Source organism: Larimichthys crocea, chromosome XII (genome assembly GCF_000972845.2).
Source record: "Larimichthys crocea isolate SSNF chromosome XII, L_crocea_2.0, whole genome shotgun sequence".
In the NCBI taxonomy this organism is placed as follows: domain Eukaryota; kingdom Metazoa; phylum Chordata; class Actinopteri; family Sciaenidae; genus Larimichthys; species Larimichthys crocea.
Genome location: NC_040022.1, coordinates 26,096,207 through 26,119,155, shown reverse-complemented (window position 1 = coordinate 26,119,155; position 22,949 = coordinate 26,096,207). Strand labels below are relative to the sequence as shown.

Genomic DNA, 22,949 nt, shown 5'->3' with positions numbered 1-22,949 from the left:
ATGTGTCACTTCACAGTGATGACTGGACAATCATAGCTTAGTATTCAAAACATGTTATGAGCTGAACAAAAGTCCAGGAAAATAGCACAACAAGAACCAGGGATAAAGCCTTCATTTTGTTCAGATGTTCATTGCTGCTTTATAAAAGTGTTCAGAGAACAGAGACTGACATGGGTGGAGGGGATTTTTAGAATATTAAATGTTTTCACTATAACCTTAATTCACCCTAGTCATTCTCCTGGGGTCATAAATAATCACCCCGGGAGGTTCAGCGGCTCTTAATCCTTTTTTTCCCCTTTGATTCTGCAGTTAAATCAATTCTTGAAAATTGTGTTGTCATTAACAATTAGATCTTTTATGTCAGGAAAGCACATTTCTATTTTATTTGCCACTAGTCCCATGACCCAACATAACAGAAGTATGTACTGTGCCATATCTCTCTCACAACTCTTTGTGTTTCTGTAAAAAAACATCTTATGTTTATTGTATGAAAGCCATCGCATTTTATCACATGCCGTCAGTGAGTGTACATATAACATTAAAAACTGGCAAAAGGAACAATTTCTCAGTTTGACGCTAAAGACAAAACACTGTTATTATCAGTAAACTTCCATTTGACGAGACTGTAATACTCAAAGTGCTGTGCTAAACCCACAACTAAGACTGCTGTTCAACCTCGTACCAATTTAGGGATAGATTTCTAATTGGAGGCTGTTGTGGAGTTTATTTGTTGAGCTGATTATACGTCCACTGGGACAACTTCTACAAAGAGAGCCGAGAGCTGAGCAGAGGCTAGAGGACAGGCTTCCTTTTGCTAAACAGCATCATGCCCGCTCACTTAACATTACAACAGGCCTTGTGTGCTGCAGCAGTGACTCGATATGGACACAGAAATAACAAAGTTAAAGCCCAACACTTGGATAAATGTCACAAGTTGAAGTTAATCTGTGGGAAATTCAATCAGTCTTTTGGGGACTCCCTTGTTCTCTTTCAGTTCTGACAGAACCATTTATGTCAGAGAATACCACACACAAAGAAGAGAAAGGTTACAAGCAGGTAGTTGGGCGGCTATTAACACTATTTGTTAAAGCTGACAATACTGTTACTATCCCTAATCTGGGAAATTAAACGGCCTTGTATTTAAACTTTGGATGGAGTGAGCTCAGACAGAGCCAGTCATTTGACTCATGTTTGATTTGGCTTAATTTGGTTTGGCAGTCCCATGCTTTGTTCAAGGGAGCCTAATAGAACATTAGTTTCTGTCATCCCTCTTCCTGTAAGTCTGGATGACATGTTTACTGTGTTTCCCCAAAATACAGAGTGTCACAAATATGCATGTGTGTAGAGTGAGGCCGTCACATGTGTATCGTGAGTTGTGGTACGGTAAGAAACACAATGGCATTACTAGACTTCAGACTCACCATATGACGAGACCTGCGATGACAGATGTCAACAACAATAAAGACCCACTAATGACACAGTAATGAAACACTAATGATACAGGACGTCAGCCTGCGGGGATGCATTCGTTTTTCTGTGGATGTTTGCAGCTAGTGGTGTGAAAAAGGATGTGTCACTTCACAGTGATGACTGGACAATCATAGCTTAGTATTCCAAACATGTTATGAGCTGAACAAATGTCCAGGAAAATAGCACAACAAGAACCAGCGGATAAATGCCTTCATTTTGTTCAGATCAGTTCATTGCTGCTTTAATAAAGTGTATCAGAGTTAACAGAGACTGACATGGGTGGAGGGGATTTTTAGAATATTAAATTTGTTTTCTATCTATAACCTTAATTCACCCTAGTCATTCTCCTGGGGTCATAACTAATCACCCCGGGAGGTTCAGCGGCTCTTAAATCCTTTTTTTCCTCTTTGAGTTCTGCAGTTAAATGCAATTCTTGAAAATTGTGTTGTCATTAACAATTAGATCTTTTATGTCAGGAAAGCACATTTCTATTTAATTTAGCTACTAGTCCCATGACCCAACATAACAGAAGTATGTACTGTGCCATATCTCTCTCACATCTCTTTGTGTTTCTGTGAAAAAACATCTTATGTTTTAGTCTGGTATGAAAGCCATCGACATTTTTATCACAATGCCAGTCAGTGAGTGTACATATAACATTAAAAACATGGCAAAAGGAACAATTTCTCAGTTTGACGCTAAAGACAAAACACTGTTATTATCAAGTAAACTTCAATTTAGACAGAGACTGTAATACTCAAAGTGCTGTGCTAAACCACAAAACCTAAAGACTGTCTGTTCAACCTCGTACCAATTTAGGAATAGATTATCTAATTGGAGGCTGTATGTGGGAGTTTATTTGTTGAGCTGAATATATTAACGTCCACTGGGACAAGCTTCTACAAAGAGAGCCGAGAGCTGAGCAGAGGCTAGAGGACAGAGCTTCCTTTTGCTAAACAGCATCATGCCCGCTCACTTAACATTACAACAGGCCTTGTGTGCTGCAGCAGTGACTCGATATGGACACAGAAAGCTAACAAAGTTAAAGCCCAACACTTGGATAAATGTCACAAGTTGAAGTTAATCTGTGGGAAAATTAAATCAAGTCTTTTTGGGGACTCACTTGTTCTCTTTTAGTTCTGACAGAACCATTTATGTCAGAGAATACCCAACACAAAAGAAGAGAAAGAGTTACAAGCAGGTAGTTGGGCGGCGTATTAACACTATTTGTTAAAGCTGACAATACTGTTACTATCCCTAATCTGAGGAAATGAAATACAGCCTTGTATTTAAACTTTGGATGGAGTGAGCATCAGACAGAGCCAAGTCATTTGACTCATGTTTGAATTTGAGCTTAATTTGGTTTGGCAGTCCCATGCTTTGTTCAAGGGAGCTTAATAGAACATTAGTTTCTGTCATCCCTCTTCCTGTAAGTCTGGATGACATGTTTACTGTGTTTCCCCCAAAGTACAGAGTGTGCACATAGATATGCTGATGTGTAGAGTGAGGCCGTCACATGTGTATCTGTGAGTTTAGTGGTACGGTAAGAAACACAATGGCATTACTAGACTTCAGACTCACCATATGACGAGACCTGCGATGACAGCAGCCCACGTGACACAGCATGTCTCGGGTCTTTTGCTGTCTTCATCAATGTCCTTACAACAGCAACATAGGCAGATGAGGTATACTGCCAGAACCAGCAGACTCAGACCCAGACCCACCGCACCAACACATGCTAGAACTATGAGAGACTGAGAGAAAAAAAAAAAAGCAGTTAAATTCAAGACTAAGATGCGATTTTATAATGAGAAAAGCTTTTGATTAAATCCACAAACATCCACAAAGAAGCAGGCAGCTGTTATGTGTGGTCTTGGGTGACCCCCACCACCCTAAAGGTTGACAGCACTGAGTGAAAACAACCCACCGGTATCAAACAACACTCATCTGTAAAGATATGTGCAGCTCGATCAACATTATCACTGCTGACTGCTGCCTACGACAAAGGGGATAGAAACATACAAGTTAGCAGTCCACAGGGAATCTGGATTTTTCTGCCACTGCAGAGCTTGGATTGTGGCTCGGGGGGGTGATCTGTGGGAGGGGTGCATCATGTGACACGATGACTTTCATTCAGTCTTGTGATTCCTGACTGTGCGAAATATCTAATGCCTGAGGGATGAAGATAGAACAGCGATACAGAAAAGTAAATGTATTGAAACAGCCCGTTTATGGCGACTCTGTATATGTATATATGAAAGACTATTTCATGATAAATACCCATCGTCCTCTGATCTTTTTTTTCTTTTTACTCTCTGAAAAGCTTTTACAGCAAAGAAAAAAACTGAATTAGAAGTATGAATGCTCCGAGGCAGACACAAATGGAATTGTTTATTTGTGTCAGATTATACTTGGGGGGAACATTTCATGCATTGCACACCAATCAGTTTATAATCCTGTTTATTTTCTTACAGACATGTCATATGACCAGTTTAGTTTTCAGTAGCTTATTTCCCTCTGCATAAGCTGTCTTAAGGCAGTAGACACATCAATCGATCTGTTCGGATTTACAGCAGCTTCATAAAACAAACCAACCATTTAAAAAGTGTTTACCCTGCTGCACAAACATCACTATTGTTATTGGCTGATACCGGAACAAAAGAAATAGCACAGGGGCTCCCCTATAGTGTTGATAATTACTAACAACATTAAATTTAGTGGGCGCAAACTAAAAACATTGAGCTCTTGGTTACAGTAGTTTAAATACAATCAAAAGAAAAGCATGACCTTGATTTTACTTGCAAATCATATGCAATTCTGTTTTAATGCCCACAAGTTCAGAAAGTCTGGGTCTGGCTGACTAAGCAGAGCTATTCCTCGAATACTACGCCTGTGACTAATTATTCCATTTGGATGACATTGACACTGTGACTGAATTTAAATGATATTCTTTTGCATATTCTAACAAAGTCCTTGATTGTTCAAACTTTGTTTCAAGCTAATACCATACTAAGCACTATGTTAATAGATATATTCCAATTTATAAATGGGATAATCAGACATTGAACCTGAGGTAGTAACCAGTATCACTCTGCAACTTTACAAGCCAAGAATAATTAAAAAAAAAGATATCAATCGTGCCATGAACAGTGTGAATATTAAAGTTGACTGCACAGGAAAAAATACAGTTGATGTTATACCTTAAACACAACAGAATAATACAGACGGTGCCAGCTGAGCTTCCCTGCCTTAACCGGCATCTGGGCCAAGACCTTAATCCAGTAATTTGCTAATCATTGGAGGACACTGTTGATGAGCCAGGAGTCACAGTGTGTAGAGTTTTACTGTGGTTTCAACCATGCTTAGATTTCCTGTCAGTGTGACTCAGGCCTTTCATATGCACAATGCTGCTAGAGCCTCTCTCTCCACTAATTTTCCACTCCATTGTTTTGTAATTAGACATGCAGGCACTTCAATTTCCACCCACTGCAATGGCATAACAAGGCAAAGGATGCATGAGAGGGAGGTAGAAAGAGAGACAGAAAACAACTACTAGTATCTGTGGTCGCTGACCGGAAGGTCATTGATCTTTCATTTTCCCAAAAGGATGTTTATACAAGTAGGCTTCAGAACAGTGCCTGTCTAATTTAATTAACTTGCAAACAACACGCCTTAGAAAAAGCATCTGTAGCTGCTCTGCACTTTCACTTTCCTCAAAAGATAACAGACCAGCATGTCAAATGAAGAATATAGAGTTATTTTCCAGCTGTGTCAGCCCAAAAGACTACCACCAGTCTCTGTGACGCCAACAAGGCACTCTTCACCTCTCATTGACAGGTGCTCTGCTGATCTAGTGTGACACTACTGGGATTCAATGACCCAGGTGGACCTTGTTACATGCAGAGAAAAAGAGGTACAGTTATGGACATAAGCCATATCTGGTGTTTGGGAATATCTTCTCTATTCATAAATGACCTGGGGGCAAAAGGAGCATGCAGTGCCACATTGATATGCACTTCCACGTTGGCAAAAACAACAACTGAGTTCATTTCAAGGGAATACACAGAGTTGTCTTATTTTGAAAGTTAGCCCCAGAAAATAATAGGTGTAAGAAAATTCTCCCAAGTTCAAAATGAGATCAGCATCAAAAGTTATCCAGTTATTCAGTAAACAAATATGTCCACAATATTTTAAAATTGAATTTGCAAACAGTATTTTCTGTTTTGAAAGCAAAAAAAATAAAAATAATAATAATAAATTTTGCTGGAATAAATAAAATGATACAGTCTTAATAGTTTGGCTCACATGATCTTCATTAGTGATTTTTAATTAAATTCACGCTTGTCAAACTACATTGTTGTGATATGGTGACTTTTTCTTAGAATTGGAATACACTGTGTGCCGATAAATCCAACTGTTTTTGTTGACTAATATATTATAGATCAAGTCAAAAAACTAGCTCTTAAAGTGAAGAAAATGAAGTCCATAACATAAAGATTTTATAATGAAGTGAGTGCAGATGAAAAATGTTGGCAACAACTGAGCATGAGCATCCAATACTTTTTCCCATCAGGCAGACTATTTTTTATCTATAATGACTCTGGTCCTAGTCGAACACCATCACTTAACATCACAGTTTGACACTTGCTGTGCAGTACATGGCCTAGAATGACCATAACTCTACTGAAATTAAATACTTGATGTGAAAACGCTGTGGGGAAAAATAGTTTCATCATTTCAGACATGTCTCATACACTCAATTTCTCATGAAAAGGAAGGAGGAGGAGCAGAACACAACCATGGACTAGTGAATGTGTTGTTTGTAGTGTTAGAATGAGCAGTCACCCAAAGTGACTTTTTTTCTTCTTTTTCTTTTTTCAGTGTACTCACTGTAGCTATGGATACTGCAGCCTGCATAGTGGGTAAAAAGTATAGATGGAGTATGATGAACAAAAACAAAGGATGTGTCTGTGTCCCTACAAGCAGTGTGTAAAACAAAGTTGGGCATACAGACATACAGATACAGTGCAGGGTTGTTTACGAGTTGAAATATTTCATAGTTAATACATGTCATGTGTTATCGTGTGAGAACTGCAGCAGCTTCCTGATACTGGAACTGGACTTGCAGCATTTCAGGGAGCGACAGTGATGTTTCACTCAGTATCACTCAACACAGCAGTTTGTCGAGAACTAAATTTATAGTAAATATTTCGACATTTAATACCATGATAACTTTTTTTTTTTTTTTTTTTTTAAAGGCACGGTTCTTTTGAATCTACGTGCGCTTTTACGCGCAAGTACAGTTACCAACCTGCTGATAGTTCGCCTCCTCCGGGTTGAAAGTGCCGTCGACCGACTGAAAAAAGTAATTGAAGTGAGGGAAATTGTGCAGCCAGTATGTCCACCACGGAGCAACGTAATCAAGCCTTGCAGTGGCCATTCCTGCTTGGAACAGTCAGTCCACCGCACTACTCAGCGCAGGATTCCCTTTGAGAACTTAAATAATCCCAGGTTTTGCGAAAAATGAAAAAAATCTAATAAACGAGACTACACTTAAGGTTACAATATCCACAGAATATTAAAGAGAAAGTTTTTCCTTTGCCATTGCACCTCCAGAACATTGCCGTAAATAGAAACACATCGGTTCCTATAGGTCTGAGTGAACTGTTGAGTTGCGCAACTACTAAAAGATATACAGCCTCACGGCGGGCCGAGCGGTTGTCACCGAGACAAGGGATCGAGTGACGGTATGAACCAGCCTACTTGGACAGAGAAGGCGTGACGACCATTTTTCAATCAAGTGGGGCAAAGTCAACTGGAGACTTGGACTTGTGCATTAAAAAACAAAAACAAATGATGACTTTAATTTCTCATTCAACTTCAAACTGAGGAATTAAAATGATCAAAAACCAAAAGGACTTGCTGCTCACATACAAGTATATATATCAATGGCCTCAAACCTCTTCTCCACACTGCTGTTTCCTTGGAAATGTTGACAACACAATGAAAGTTGAACTAAACTAAAAATAAGGGGAAAAGAAATCTCTGCAGCCCGCCTGGCCTCGACATGTAGCCGCTGCGTTTGGCGTAAAGAAGCAGGGGGTATTTAATGCACTATTTATGACTTGCGCTGTTAATGTCTGACCTCTTGTGGACAATGAGGCGCACTGAGGTGAACAGTAATGAGTGTGATAATGAGATGCTGCAGCCACTGGTACGGGATGTTGGCTTCTGCTGTTATTTACAGAGTTGAAAGTTGAAAGTTACACCTGCAGAATCACCACATTACCTGTAATAAACGTGCAGGGATTGATTTGTGTGTCTTGAGTAAATGCACGCTTAAACTTATCCAGACACAAGTGCACACACTATGGCAGTTGAACAAACAATCTTAATTTCTAGAGGTATGATAAAGTAAATAATTAGCACCATGTAAATTCATGCAGTGTGGCATACAGATGGTTAGAACTGTAGATAGTATAACAGCACACAGTGGTACTGTGTGGGATGTTAACCATGAAAAATGCATAGGAGTTTGAGCATAAGGACCTTAACACTGGATACCAAGGTTTTTACATTTGAAAGCATGTAACCATAAGAGAGCAATTAGCAGCATGAGTGCGGATACAAATCAGATACTTATACGTTGAGCTAGGACTCCTGGGAAAAAGCTTGCTGATGGAGAAAGTGGACACCAGTGCTAATGTGCTGGTATCATGTCTCAAAGTATCTTTTTTTTCTTTTTCTAATGAGTTTGCTCTAATTTAAAGAGATTTACAAATTGAATTTATTTTATTTTAATCATATTTTGCCAAAATTCTGCAAATGCTTTGATTTCGTGTGTTAAGACATATTGTTCCCATTTCTACTGATTGAGAATGCCTTTGTCTTGTCTTGTTGTGCTGTAGCCTACAGTAGCTGAGAAACATACAGCTGAATCAGCTTCTGTGGGATGACATTACATCTGACTCTGACTCATAGATTACTGTGTTTTGCAATGTTGTTTCCTGCAGATCGGTTTAAATTCTTAAAAAAAAAAGGAAAAAAAAGAAGGTTTGATGCCTCCGGAAATGTCTACAGTGTTTTCTGAATTAGAGCTATTAATCTTTTGTTTAACCACACCGTACTGTCCTAGAGACAGGTTTCATTTGGTTGTTTATGTTATGTTCACACAATACATGGTCATTTGAGTTTATGAAGTCATTAAAAATTATTAAAAATGTAACAAATTAGGTAACATGGATATAAAATACTTAAAAATCACCTTGAAATTATGTTTTGTAGAAAAATTTGGATCCCTTTTCTAAGATTGTGTTTGTTTAGTGCGGAAAATGGATGGTCATGACCAGAGTTTGGCATTGTGGTAAAAAATAACATGGATGCAGAGGAAGGACCTACAGCCCCCCCAAATAACCCTAATTCTTCATGTGGTCCAAGAGACATACACAGTAGTTGTTTTTCATTTAATCACATTGTGTATGATATTAATGCTGATGTGAATTAACAAAGACATAGACATATATTTTGGTCATTTCATTTGATATCACTTTTCTGTTACGCTACCGTGTTTCAAGTGTACTTGCGAGACTTCTGAAACTGTTTGTATATTTTTTTATAGTTTTCACAGTGTCTGCTGACAAGAGAGAGAGAGAAAGATAAATAAAATGTCAAAAGACATCTGTATGATGAGTGGACATTATTTCATTGGACCAAGTGTTGTTACACACACTGAGATTCCAAATATTATTTACAATAGAAACTCACAGGAAATACAGCTGGTTCAATATACACGTACACTTACTGACAGAACAGACTCCTGCAATACCTCTCGGTAATGTCAAAAGACAGCCTTGGGTAATCAACCAAATAAAATAAAATAAAAGTCAATTGGTAGGAGAGGTTTGGTCGGCAGATAAAAGGAAAGATGAAAACATGTCATATGCATTTTACCCAGAGGAAGAGTTGTTTTTATCTACAAGGAGCACTGAGCGCTTTGCTTGCAAAGCTGAACCATCTTGATGTCATATGGCCACTGCTGTAATTATTGAGATGCTTTGATGCACCTCCACGGCCAGAGTGCCAAGAGAGTGTGCTCTGAGTCTGAATACTCTGAGTAGGTGACACTTGAAATACACTGTATGAATATGAATTCCTGACTGTGCTCTGCATTTACAAACAGTTGAATTTGGTGCCAGAAAACTCTCCAGTGATTGCAGTGCCATTCACTCTGTATTTGAACGGAGGGACCAATGTGAAAAAACACGGGGGGGTATGTCTGCTTCTCTGTAATTTAGACTTTGTGTATCAAGCCTCCTTGCCTGCTTCTCATTTATTCTTGTTATCTTGGTGCAGGCGAAACATGTCACACCCACAAATCACTACAGATGCTAGTGTGAACTTGTACCCCAAGGATGTATGTAGTTAGGACACGGAGACCACTAAAGTTTTATTTTCCGTACTTGTTAGCTGTTAGGCCAATTCATGTTCTCAGTCTAATTGAACTCAACTATGTGAGTGTACCTTTGGATAACAGTCTGTAAAATATTGTACCAACACTGCTGGAGTTTGGTTCCTGCAGAAGATTTACTATAAATGGCCTCAGCTGTCCTTCGGATGAAAGCCACCACGAATTGGAAATGGTTACAGTTTTCATGGAACACTTCCTTATAAACAGACAATGACACTGAACCATTAGGTGGCAGCCCAGCACTTTTCTGTAAGGCTGAGAACCTCATGCATCCACACTGACCACTGGTGTCCTCTGGTTGTGTATCTGAGAAGAGCAAAATCTCAAATCACCATTGCACAGAGCTCCTTTGTGCATAATACTGTCCATAAAGTGAGATCTAGCCATAATGAACCGTGGCTTATACATCCACTACTCCCACTGGCTTTTCATCAGAAAGAGTCTCTGGGGTCAGCCACTTGGGCACTGATGTTACAGGAAATACATATCAAAGAGGACTTTGAAGTCAAGTAACCTAGAGTGTACAGTCCACTGAAAAGTAGGGAAGGAAGGAATAAAGTCATAGTGAGTGACAAGTCTCAAGGTCAGTATTCCAATGATTCTATTTTAATGTTTCACAGAAGGTAAAAAAAAAATAAAAAGAACCTGCTGAATTTCTAATCGTGGGCAAATTATTCCTTCAGGAGCAGGTGATACTCCAACCTTGACTTCTGTGGGCAGTCACATTTCACCTGGAGTTCACTGGAACTGCCTTGAGAATAATATTACACCCCTGACTTGAATTACAGAAAAAGTCCAATCGGAATTTCCGATAAACCTGATTCATTCTCATAAAAGCTCTCCATGATACTACATGTGTAGAATAATAAATGCATGAGATCCCGTAAGAGACACAACTTGGCTATGTGCAGTGGTTTTGCAGACACCATCTTCAGGAAAAAAAAAGAAAAAAGAAAAATCACTCTTCACGGTCCTCGTAGTTATATCATTGTTGCTTCTTCCTCATCATGTGTTCAAGTGTCCTCAACCAGCACTGGATTTGCTCCTGATTGACTGTCTCCATAACAATCACAGGGATGATTGGTTCATTTAAAAGTGTTTTGAAGAGCCTCATGTCCTATCTCCTACTTTCTGTACTACTGGGTTGCTTTCAAGCCATAACAGTTACTGCTCAGTGAAATGTGGAAATGTGTTGTATTGGACTTTCCCCCCCTTCGTGGTTATTGCTTTTTTGGATTTGTGACTCAAATCCCCTTGCTCTATTTTGAGTGATTTATACATATGAATGAAGATTTATGCCTGAGAGCTCAATGTGCCGGTATTATCCAATCAAACTGGGCTGCTCAGTGGCTCCTGAGATTGCATTAAAGTGTAATATCAATGCAGCAATCCTCGGGATATTGCCACTTTGAAATACCCAGGGTCCCTCTGATGCTATAGCTGCATGCTATGATCAAGGGGATTTGTCTGTTTAGGTAATGTTTCATGTAGGAGATTGCTTTAGCAAATTAATGAAAAGTTGACTATCATTTAGACTCTATTTCTTCACTGATTCAATAGAAAAAAAAATGAAATGTCAAAGCAGGTGACCTAAAAAATAAACAATTTGTATCTCTAGTAAGTGAAATACAACAGAGTCCCATGAACCTATTTCCTGAAGAGAGTCCTCACTATAGAAAAAACAAACATGTTTATATATTTGAAAGTCTCACCTTAGGACTTTTTATTGTTCCAATTGCTTGCAAAATTGCAGCAATAATTTGTTGACAGGTCCAGCTATGTCCTAACAGTAAAAAAAAAGCAACCAAGGAGTTTCTCCACTAAAGCTAAATGTAAACACTTTGAGCCTTTGAAAACCCTGCAAAGAGAGAGTAGTAGTACTCCAAGGGATTCTTTAACAAGAAAAGGTCATGTTCTCACGAGCTGATTAATAGCAGTCTGTGGCCAAAACATGTACCCTTTTATTATTGTTTCATCACGAACTATATACTTAATAAAGGTTTTTTAGTTTCTTTGTGTCAAGAAGTCTTCCTTGAACCTTGTTGTTTTTATTTTTTGTCCTATGGGGGTAAAATTCTTGTTTGGCGTGCAAATGCTCGGGGCCCCAAAAGAAACCTTTAGTGTGCAGAACACTCAGACCCCCCTGAGATCTATCCCTCCACTGATGTACCCATGCTGACTCTACTCTGCTTGTTTTTTCAACACTGTGTGTGGTTGAGAAACGCAGACATTGGGGCAATGTGAAACAGCAGCTTTGATGTCATGATTATACTATTATTTTATACAGCTGCCCGCTGCTATAAGGGCTACTTCATACAGTAATGATTTTTGTGTGAAAAAAACTAAACTGACGTTGGCAACATTCGTCCTTTTTTTTATTCTCCTGCAGGGAAATGGCTTTCTTAGCCTGCAATTTATCCAATTACGGATTTACAGCAGTGCAAAGTCGACCATATGATACAGACTAAGTCTATTTTTCAGCCTTTGGAGCAAATCCAATCATTCCAAATGGTTGCTGATGGTAATAATTGCAACAGCATTGTATTGATCTAGTGGGTCCATGGAGTGGAAACAAACAAAGCACACAGAGAAAAGGAGAGGGAGCTCCTTGTGTGCAATAATATTTGGTTTGTTTATTTGGCTTTTGTGAAGATGTAATAGTAAAGTATTAAGATAAAGTACAGGCTTTAGGTTTTATCAGCTGCTAGTGAATAAAATGATGCCCCCAGTTCCTTAACTCGATCTTTGGATGTTGTTTGAAAGATAACTGTGCTTTAGAAAATCAAAAAGAGTGACAGAAAATGTTCCCAACACTATCCCATCTTATAAAAGGCTTCCTGCCTTTGTTAGCAGTGCCTATAAATATATTTGCCAGCAAAAAAGTATGCAGATAAAATGAAATTATAAAAATATATTAGAAAATCCTGAATGGTTAATAAATCAGAAACTAAGCAGAGTCAGTTTAGGCAGACAACTCCAGTCAGATAAAATTAAAATTGCTTTATTTCTACAAACCTTTTTTTTTTTGTATCAGTACTCTGCCAACTGCTTTCCTCTACTGTGTATATACTGTATAATACCACTTTCTGAAAGGTCACCCTTTATTAATAGTTTGCCAGTTATGGACCTGATCCTCCAACATTTAGCTCTTTAAAGGAAATATCTGTTTTTTACATGGGGCTGTGTGTGAGGGTACAGAGCGTTACCTACAGAGGGTCAGATTGCTCCCAGTTTAAAGAAGCAGACAGAAGTCCCAGCACGGATGTAGAGGAAATGACTGATGCGGACAGGGTCAGCAGACAGGGTCAGATCTGCGGCTGTAATATGCCTTGCACGGCACAGTTGGGTTTAAGTGTAGGAATATGTTAAGTTCTACAGGTGAGACAATATAGCCCCAAGGGGGACGGGCTGTCTGACAGCAAGGTAAGAAACAGTGAGAATATGTTCGGCATAGCTGCACTTCAACATATGGCTAAAATACATTTGCTGCTGACCTCCTACTAAACTGGGAGTGCTCTGTCTACTATAGGAAACACTGACTATGCAAAAATACCTCATACAACCCCTTATGGTCTTATTAACGGCTTACAAACGACCTGTAATGCTTTAGTAAATTATTTATTAACAATAAATAATAAATGCTTATAATCCCTTTATAAGGCGATTATATTATATATATTTGTTTCGCTGCCTGTACAGTATGTCCGCATAGTGAGAGCTACTGAATGTGTCGACACACTCGGCCAATAAAGTGGATTCTGCTTTGCAACAGTGCTGTAACACTGCTGCAAACCCTCGCCGATAACATTGCTGCAGCTCAGGTAGCTTTGCACAGGCAATCTCACCTGATTATGTCACTTCACTACAAGTTTGTGGAGGACATTTTGAGTTAACACTACGTTCCTGCTGCTGCTGCTGCTGCTGCTGCTGCAGGTCGGTTGGTCATCATATCAGCTGCTGGTCTCTAATGCACTAAAGTGGCGGCAAGGTTTATGTACTCCTCTGTAAGTCGCTTTGGATAAAAGCGTCTGCTAAATGCAATGTAATGTAATGTAATGTAATGTACTTCTCAGAAGGCTACAAGCTCGGCTACCAAAGCTTTTAGTTTTGGCTGTTTTTTTCTCTTCCCAATCTGGTGTGTGGCCTTCATTCTGTTGGCTGTCCAACCTGATGTATTAATTACTTAATAATAAATGACTTTGTTTTACTTGCCAAGTTTATATTGATCTCGGTTCTTGTTTGAAACTTAACATATTGTTGATTTATATCGTGGCAGAATATGAATTGCATGTCTGAGGGGAATTCCTGCAAACCGGTGTCTCTTGTAGAGGGTTGTACTATATCTTAAGCTTTGTCACTTTTTAATAGATATTCAAACTCACCTTTTCTTCACACACTTCATATCCAGTGAAGCATTTGGAGAAATATTTCAATTAAAAGTGACAAGTGACAGCTAGCTTCACTGTTCTTCATATCACGATTACATCTTTACTAAGCTCCTATTCTGTTTACGCTGCTGCTACTCTCAGACGCATTCATTGCAAACATTAAGCTTATATCCATGAAATGACAGCCATTTGCTGCTTATCAATGCTACATACCTTTTCATAGAGAGAGACTATCTCAACCAAGCTCTGCATTTATCCAGGTTTAATATGCTTACATTAATAATTATCAGATGCACGGCTGACGTGTCTGTCTGATGCTGCATATCAAGTGGTAGCAGCGTTCATATTTTATTTTAATTCTTTACACATAGCTCAGTCTTCTTAGAGGTGTGTGTCCCATAATGTGTAAGTGTGCGACTTCATACAACATTGACACACACATGAGGGGACTGCTATTATTCCTCACCTTACTTACTAAGACTCTTATGTGTGTGACGAAAACACATTCTCAGTGTAGCTTGTTAAGTAGGCACTGTAAGGTTCCCGGTAGAAGCATTGTCCTTGTTGACGCTGTCAAAGAGTCCTCTTTAAAGAAGGAACTGAGTCAACTTCATGCAAGGCTAAGTGGAGAGGGCTATCATAGATAATCGTATTTTCTCTGTGTCAATGACACCTCTCAGTCATTTCATACTAACATTTATTTATTTATTTATTTTGAAAATAGACAAAATCATAGATACCCCTTTGAGGTTGGCTACTTTTTCAGCATTTCCCATTGAATAACCAAGAATCCTACTTAAATACTAAACAAGACAAGGGTACAAATGATAACCATTACACATAATGGTCCCTGCTGAGGACAAGGTCTCAGATTCATTCTCATGTTAAGTACCTTGTCTGAGTGACGGATAAGGACACATTAAAGACTGGTCTGTGACACACATGACAAACAATATTGGGGATCCAGAATGCAATGTGAACCTGAAAGTGGAAAATGAAGGACTGATGCCAGATAAATGTAATGAATAGAGGAGAGAGGTGATCTAAAGTATTCCATGGTAGATATATACCATGAGAACTGCTGATATACTTCAACGACCTTAAACACTGAATTTTAAGTAGTTTCGTCGGTGTTTAAAATGCAGCGTATTGTATAATTTGAATAGCTAAGAATGTAAATCAATGGAGTGTAAAGTCAGTGGGTAATTAGACAGATACTGTTCCTGGCGGAATAATGTCCAATTGTTTATTTGGATGTGAAGAGAATATATGAAGCCACAGGCAGGGGAATTAAACACCATATGTGGGCATGGAATGGCGCTTTATTTGAGGACAATAAACATGGAGCGTTTGGTAAAAGCTGTAATTTAAAATCTCCAGGCACATGTTGAATGTGTTCAAGATTACCTTGACATGTTGTTCTTCTGGGCAAATCCATTAGCCTTAAACATGAAAACCTCAAATTCAAAGTCATTGAATGCAGACAGCGTTGTCCTACACGGAATATTTTACATTATGGGGTTTTTCAGTTCTCTGCAAAAGGTTGTACTTTTTATTTGGCAGCGAAAGGAGCCGTAGAGTGGGTGAGATTGATTTAGTGTGCTTCAGCTATATGGGCTGCTTTTGTGTCTGGAGTTGCAATTTAGATTTAGAAGACAGAGGGGCTGCAATCAGGAAGAGGTGGTAATCAATTTTTCTTGTGTGTGTGCGTGCGTGTGTGTGTGTGTGTAAGGATGGGTGTGTGTGTGTGTGTGTGTGTGTGTGTGCGTGTGTGTGTGGTGTACACAGCTGCAGAGAACAGATCCAGTGCCAGTGGCAAATGAGAGGAGCCTGTAATGATAACCATTCTACTTCCCTTCCTGAAACAAAGATACTGGCCTCACTATTCATTACATGGCCTCACTTTTATTAAATGCTCAAGGATTTCTCTATACAACATCCTCATCACTCATCTATGTTATATAGTCAGAGATGCTTTCAGAGAAATGATATGTTCATGGGGGGGAGAAGAAAGGCATTTTCTGCCTTCTTAACAAAAGTAAAAACTACTTGTTCAAACTTTGTGATTTCTAATGGGTTCTGTTTGTCACTGAATAATGAGGGGTTTGTGCAGTTGGTTAGTCTAAACATTTGTCCTTGTGCAGCACAGAGGAGGTTTATCAGAAAGTTTGAATGAGTACTTTGTTACAGCTTGAGGACAGTTGAGCCAGCTGGATCTTCATTAGTTCCGAACAACATGACTGGTTTTTGGCGGGCGCTGTTAGTGCGGAACGTGTTTTCGCCGTGATCCTGTGAATGGGAGACGGGAGATAGATGAGCGTACGCTAATGTGTTAGTTTTCACCTTGAACACACCATCACTCTTCTTGACTAATTCTCAGGTTCAGGCTGTAACATGCGGTCAAAGTACTGCTGTTGGAGAGAGAGAGAGAAGAAGAAAAAGATCAATTACTAAATTATATCATTGTGTCTATGGCAGAATCGAAATAAAAACAAATAATTGGAGCGTTAAAAGGTAGATTTAATTCCTCAAGTGTGTGCTTTTTGTAATGACTCCAGAACAGACGAGAGGCTGGAGCCTGGTGTTAGTTTATGGAAGACGCCTGATGGAGGAGACAGCTATGACCAGGAGTGCTGGCAGCCCCACAGTACATGTCTTCACACTGAGTGAAGAGAGGGTGCCGGCGTGAGCCTGCCAGTTTGCCATTAATCCATGCAACTGTCTGGAAGATGAGCTATGGCGTGGGTAAGAGGACAGTGCCTCCATCTTTACAGCTGCCTCTCAAATGGATGGACTGAGAGCACAGCTGGGGTGTAAATGTTTCTTACGAAAGGATAAGCATGAACAAAATGTATCTGTCTGTATAGCAGTATGACATCAGCACCATATATTTCTGTTACTGTTCAACAAGGTGCCCATTACTGCTCATTTACTCTGTAGGTTTCAATCACCCTGCTGATGTCCAATCTAATGTGACGGACAGAGCTAATGCAGAGATAAACCACTATAGGCTATAAAATGCGAGGACAATAATGTTCGCTCCCATGTGAGTCCCTGAAGCCAAGGCTCCCTCTTCTTCCTCTCATTATAGCAGATGTGTGATATACACAGGGATAGGACAAGAGTGTGACACACCCACACACACACACACACACACACACACACACAGCACATAAACTGGACCGTGAAATAGATGGGGTGCCTGCAGATTGGCTGGGAACGGTACAGGTAGTTTATTTTGTGTGAGGATGAGATATGAGGAACTGATTTTCATTTAATGACCAGCTGTGTGATGTTGACTCATAAAGACCCATCTAAAAACATTGGCTTGGAGGTCCAGGATCAGTATGCCCACCTTCAGCTGGGAAGGATAATAAGATCTGCCTCCTACCGACATGAATGGTAAAATTTGTCACTGAGGATTGGTGGAAGCGGCCTTTGAGGTGAAGGACTGATCTTACACCACTGAAAGAGAGCCTGAAATCTGCTGCTCCCATTCAATCTATGAGCCCTTGTTATATTAAAAAGATAGGAATTATCAGTTGACAGTAACAATAATTATTGTCTCTTATCGACTTTGCTTTGGCCTCGTGACAGCAGCGGAAACAAGACTTGAACACAACTTTGACATATTGTCACCCATCAAGCTGAAGCGTCAGCTGCTTATCTATATATCCAGCAGTTACAGAGCAACATTATGTTTCATTTCTGTGTCATTTTTCTGTCCACCTGAGGAGTACAGTCTAATATTCACTCTCTCTTAGCTCTGTCTTGGTCTTTACCAACTCCTGTGGGAAATATCTGGCTCATCACTACAAGCGACCCCTTTTCACATTATCATTTGATGTGAAAATATTGATTATAGCTGCTTTAAATATCAGATATTGATCCTGAAAATGGTCAAATGTTGATGTAGTCTGTAGTCAACAGTCACAAATGTATTGTGATTCTTTTCCTGCCACAATGTTAATTGATTTTTGTTTATTTGCTTATAAATTACACTAAAGAAAAATGTAAGTGCAACAATTTAGTTTTTCTCCCATTTTTCACGTGTTAAGGTTTTTTTTCTATGCAGAAAAAGGTTTATATTTCTCAATTCTTGTTCACCAATTTGCGAGCACTTCTTTTGCCAAGATAGGTATCTGTACTCTTTCAAATAACCATTCTTCAGTGCCTGATAAATGTCTTTATGTCAAGATAAAACTGCCTTTTTTCAAGTGGCCTGTGATTGTGACTGGTCCAAGGAGAAGTGCACAGAAGTTTTAGATCTCTTATTTCAACTCATAAAAACCAATTTGTTGCATTTATGTTGTTTTTGAGTGTATTTTTAAAAAAATGTTAAAAATTAGTTAGTGTGCATGATCTCACACACCTGAGAGTTTGCATGGACAGGGTCAAATAATTCAGAGTGAAATCAATAAAATTAAACTTAATGAAGAAGGCGTTTTATTTTTATTATATTCAGCTTAATGACATTAAATATGAATTTGACCTTCGAGAGATGTTGTAATATTTTTGTTAGATCCGTTGAACTTGTGTAACTGAAACAATTAATTCACAGTTATCATGGTTTCTACAGAATACAAATTTAAGCCTTTTTATGTTGATAAAAATATTCAAGGTCAAGTCAAGAGCATTTTTGTGTATTGCATACATAAAATCCTGCAAAGGCATGGTCCACCAATTCGGATATAAATGTGCTGGAATACAAATATTTCCTGAACTGTTGCCTTACATGACAATCTTCAATATTCCAAGTAGACAGGCAGCCTCAGAGTCAGAAGTGCAAATGTTTCCCAAAGCATGTGTTCCGAAATGAATAATAAAAAAAACGTTTTTATATTTAAACAAGATTGAAACATGTTTAGTTCAGAGTTCAGTTCAGTTAACAGTCCACTCATACAATAAAAAGAACCCTTTTTTACGGGATATCGAAAGGTCGCTACAAACTCACCTAAATAAATAAACATAGAAATGAAAACTAATGTTTATTGGTAATTAGCGTTTCAAGCAAATATGCTGGAGATTAAAGTAAATGGAGATGTAGACATCAAAGCTTGTCTGCACACGTGCGTATTGTTTCCGTCTTGTACAAACTTATAAATTACAGCTGAACAGATGAGAACGTGACCTTGACTGTGATTTCCCGTCAATCTTGATATAGCAGACTCGTCCTTTAACAAGATTACTTTCCCTTGCTCTAATGGATTTGACTCTTACGACAAAGATGCATCCGTTCCTTTGTTTAAATAGAGCATAAATACTTTGTCACCACCCCTGAACAGACATCCCAGTTGATGCATTATTGCAAGAATCAATCGCAGGCCTTTTACTCTCACTGTATGTCCTCAATTTGTCATAGCAGAAAGGAGGAGACTGCCCTCCCTCTTCCCCTTTCTGTCTTTTTCTCACATTTATTCGTACCTCTCTCACATCCTAGTTCACTCCCAGACATATCAACAAAGTCTGTGTGACAGTCTCAGGTGCATTGTGCAGTTTGCTTCAAGTTTAGGTTGTTCCATTTAGCACTCACTTAATAAGGACCCCTCCCGTCTTCCACCCGTGTCTGTTCTGTTCAGCAGGTTAGATTGCACACTGTCAGACGGAGGCACCGACTGTCATCGCAGAATGACACTGTCCTGACCAGCCGGATTTCTTTGAAATCGATGCCTCCGGGTCTGCCCCGGGGTTGTTGAGGCATGCTGGAGTCTGCCATAGGTGGAGGAGTCCTGTGGTACCTCAGCTCATTTTGATTAATGGACCTCTCTCTGCCCCTGAGTGAGCAATTATCAGAGGGTAGGCAAAGTCGTTCATCACTGTAACTGAGCAGCAGGTCTCTTCCACTGTCGAAAGTCATGCCTGCAGGGCGAGGGGTCTACGTCCACATCCCCCATATATCCCACATCCCCCCCTCCTCCTAAGTCTCCTCCACCCCATCAACCAGGCCGAAGCCCCGTGTTTGACCATGAGGGTTTGTCTACAGAGGGTCAGAGAGGTGGAGTTCTTCGCTGGTGCGGTGTGCAGATGTTCTTACAAGTAGATCCGATTTCCCCACAGTAATTATTAAGCTGTTGTCTGGGCTCTCTCGCCTTGATCAGATTCAAGCCTGCGTGTTATTGTGAGATCAAGTTCCTCCTCGGTCCTGTGGCACGGAGCCTCAAATTCACTTTTGCAACACGACTGGCACATGTTGTGAACACATGTAGCTGTTAGTGGACGTGTGTCCAGCAAACTAAGTGTCTACTACACAGACTGAAAAGAAAGCTACAGCTTTTCAATTAAAACCAACACAATCTGCATGAGTTAAACAGCTTCATCACCAAAAAACAACAATTACACTTTATCCTGCATGGAAGAGAAGCTTTAACATAACTTCTTGCCATAGAAGCTTCATATATTGGCATCGAGAATGTGCTCAAGCACAGCGAAAGTTGCCCAAACAACAGCCCATTTACCATCTTTGGCTAAACTGACTCTTTAGAGGTTTTATTTTTGTTGGTGTGGCTGCATAAACACGAGCATCCTATAACTGGCAAAGTTAGAGCAAATTAAATCACCATTCACATTTTCATTACTTTTTGATATGCCTCTGGTGGACACAGAGATGGAGCAGCCCAGAACTGCATAAAAATCCCAAAGTAATGTGATGCAAAGCAGTGCCCATTGCTCTACGTGAATGTTTTTAACTTATTATTCACAATAAAAACTAGTATTGAGTTGAGTTTCATCTTTCACATTAAGAGAGAGCTTTTCTGTAGAGGGTTAATTAAAAAAAAATAAAAAATTACTAATAGTACTTCTATTATGCCCGAGCTATTTTAAATGGACAATGCTGTAGACAATTCATCAATTTAAGATGAGCCACAACTGCGAGGCTACAGACCAGAGAGTGAGGGAGAGCGTGCTGAGCATCAAGAGACACATCAGACAGGTACATATGAGGGTGGTAATGGCCAAGTGTGAGAGAGTTACTATAAAAAGGGCCTGCTAGTACGAGTGGGATAGAGAGGAAGATAGATGCTGTGGACAATGGTCTGTGGACATCCCTGCGGCCTGTTTGTTCAGGTTTAACCTTACTGTGCCTGATGCTTTGTCACAGAGAACCATCTGGGAAGGGCAGGTGAATGGTTGGATCCTCTCTCTATATTCCTGTTTATCACAGATGATCAAATCAGATCAGATCAGATAAAAGATCCATATATGACTATGTAGTCAAAAACATCTTTTCCACCATTGTTCTTTTTGGGCAAACAGATACCTACATGGTAACATTAGATTTGTGAAGCCTTTGTGAGATTTGAACACCATGTTTTTGCTTTAAAATATTCTTTTCTCACCGAGTTTGAAGCACATTGTATTCTGGTAGAAAGCCCTGAAGGCAAATCTCTCCCAGCTACAGAAACAATGGGTACAAATACCACGAGAGTTTTGCAAATCCAGAGTTACCATCTAGACATGATCTATCACTTCTCACACACACCCATCTCATACCACAGCTTCCAGTAGTTCCTCGTAGGATGCTGATTGGTCTGAACCGCTGTCTTCTTCAGACACAAAAGCATAGCCTTGAAGCCTGACAAGATGGATTCTTGTGTGATCTCACGAGTCCTGCTGTCTAACAAAGTTAGTTCAGATGGACACTTAAATTGATTTTTATGTTCTGTTTATTCTAAGGATTCAGCAGAAAAGAGGAATTAATCACCACGCTCACAGAGAGCGTAAAGATAATTGCTAAAAAATACGCAAAGGCACTTGATCAACATACAACCTGCATAAAAATCACATCATAGTCTTGGACACAGTCTGCGAAATGTGCATTAACAAGGCTCTTCACACTCGCACAGAAAAACATACAAGAGCATTGACCTTACTACTTTTAGTGTCTATTACTGTGAGTGACAGTTGGCTCCTGAGACTTTGTTAGTATTCAGGGGAAACTCTGACCCTTCATTCGAGCAGGACTCACACACAACCCATTTTCTATCTTACAAATCATTACAAAAACATCTCATGTATGTTTATTCATATCTTTCAAGACTGTCCAATCCCACCAATGTAACATCTCAATGCACTATAATAACTCTGCATTACTGGGACGTGTTTACAGAACTGGAAATAATAGGACTGTGATTGCTGGGCATGTTATTATACACCTGTAATCTAAAATCCCTTCACCTACTGTTAAAAATAAAATTAACAAAATAATTGTTCCTCCCGGGGAGCAACAATTTACCTGCAATTTACCTGAATCTATTGGTCAATTACCAGTTTGTCTTCAGGCTGACCCTGCCAGCTAATGGCTTTCGGGGGGGGAAGCCAGAATCTGATTTCCTTTTAACGCTGTCTAATGGACTGTCACCCTATACATTATGAATGCAAACCAACTGAACACAACGCGTCCCACCATCGCTATTAGAGCCTTTTTTCTATTCATTGATTTGTCTCTTTACTTTTAGCTAACGACCCCCACCACCCCCACCCTCCTCCCTCTTTTTTATACATGCTACGTGCATCTGTTAAATACTTTCTGGTGTAGACTTGGATTGGATTTGGAATGCATTTGAAGTGCAGAGATTTAGTTTGACCGTCCCGTTATCAAATCACAACGTGTAAGGCATCCAAGA

The 22,949-nt window shown here is 39.4% G+C and overlaps 1 protein-coding gene across 1 annotated transcript in view; it reads right to left on the bottom strand.

Moving 5' to 3' along the window:
• The window catches only part of ttyh2l (tweety homolog 2, like), a 26,573-nt gene extending 19,275 nt beyond the window's left edge, over positions 1–7,298 (bottom strand). The window contains exons 1-2 of the mRNA XM_010756868.3: positions 6,782–7,298; positions 3,052–3,224 (exon numbers count right to left, since the gene is read on the bottom strand). Of these exons, the coding sequence (XP_010755170.1) occupies positions 3,052–3,224; positions 6,782–6,910 (302 nt within the window). The 5' untranslated portion in view covers positions 6,911–7,298. The remainder of the gene's footprint in view (positions 1–3,051; positions 3,225–6,781) is intronic.
• Between the last annotated feature and the right edge of the window lie 15,651 nt (positions 7,299–22,949).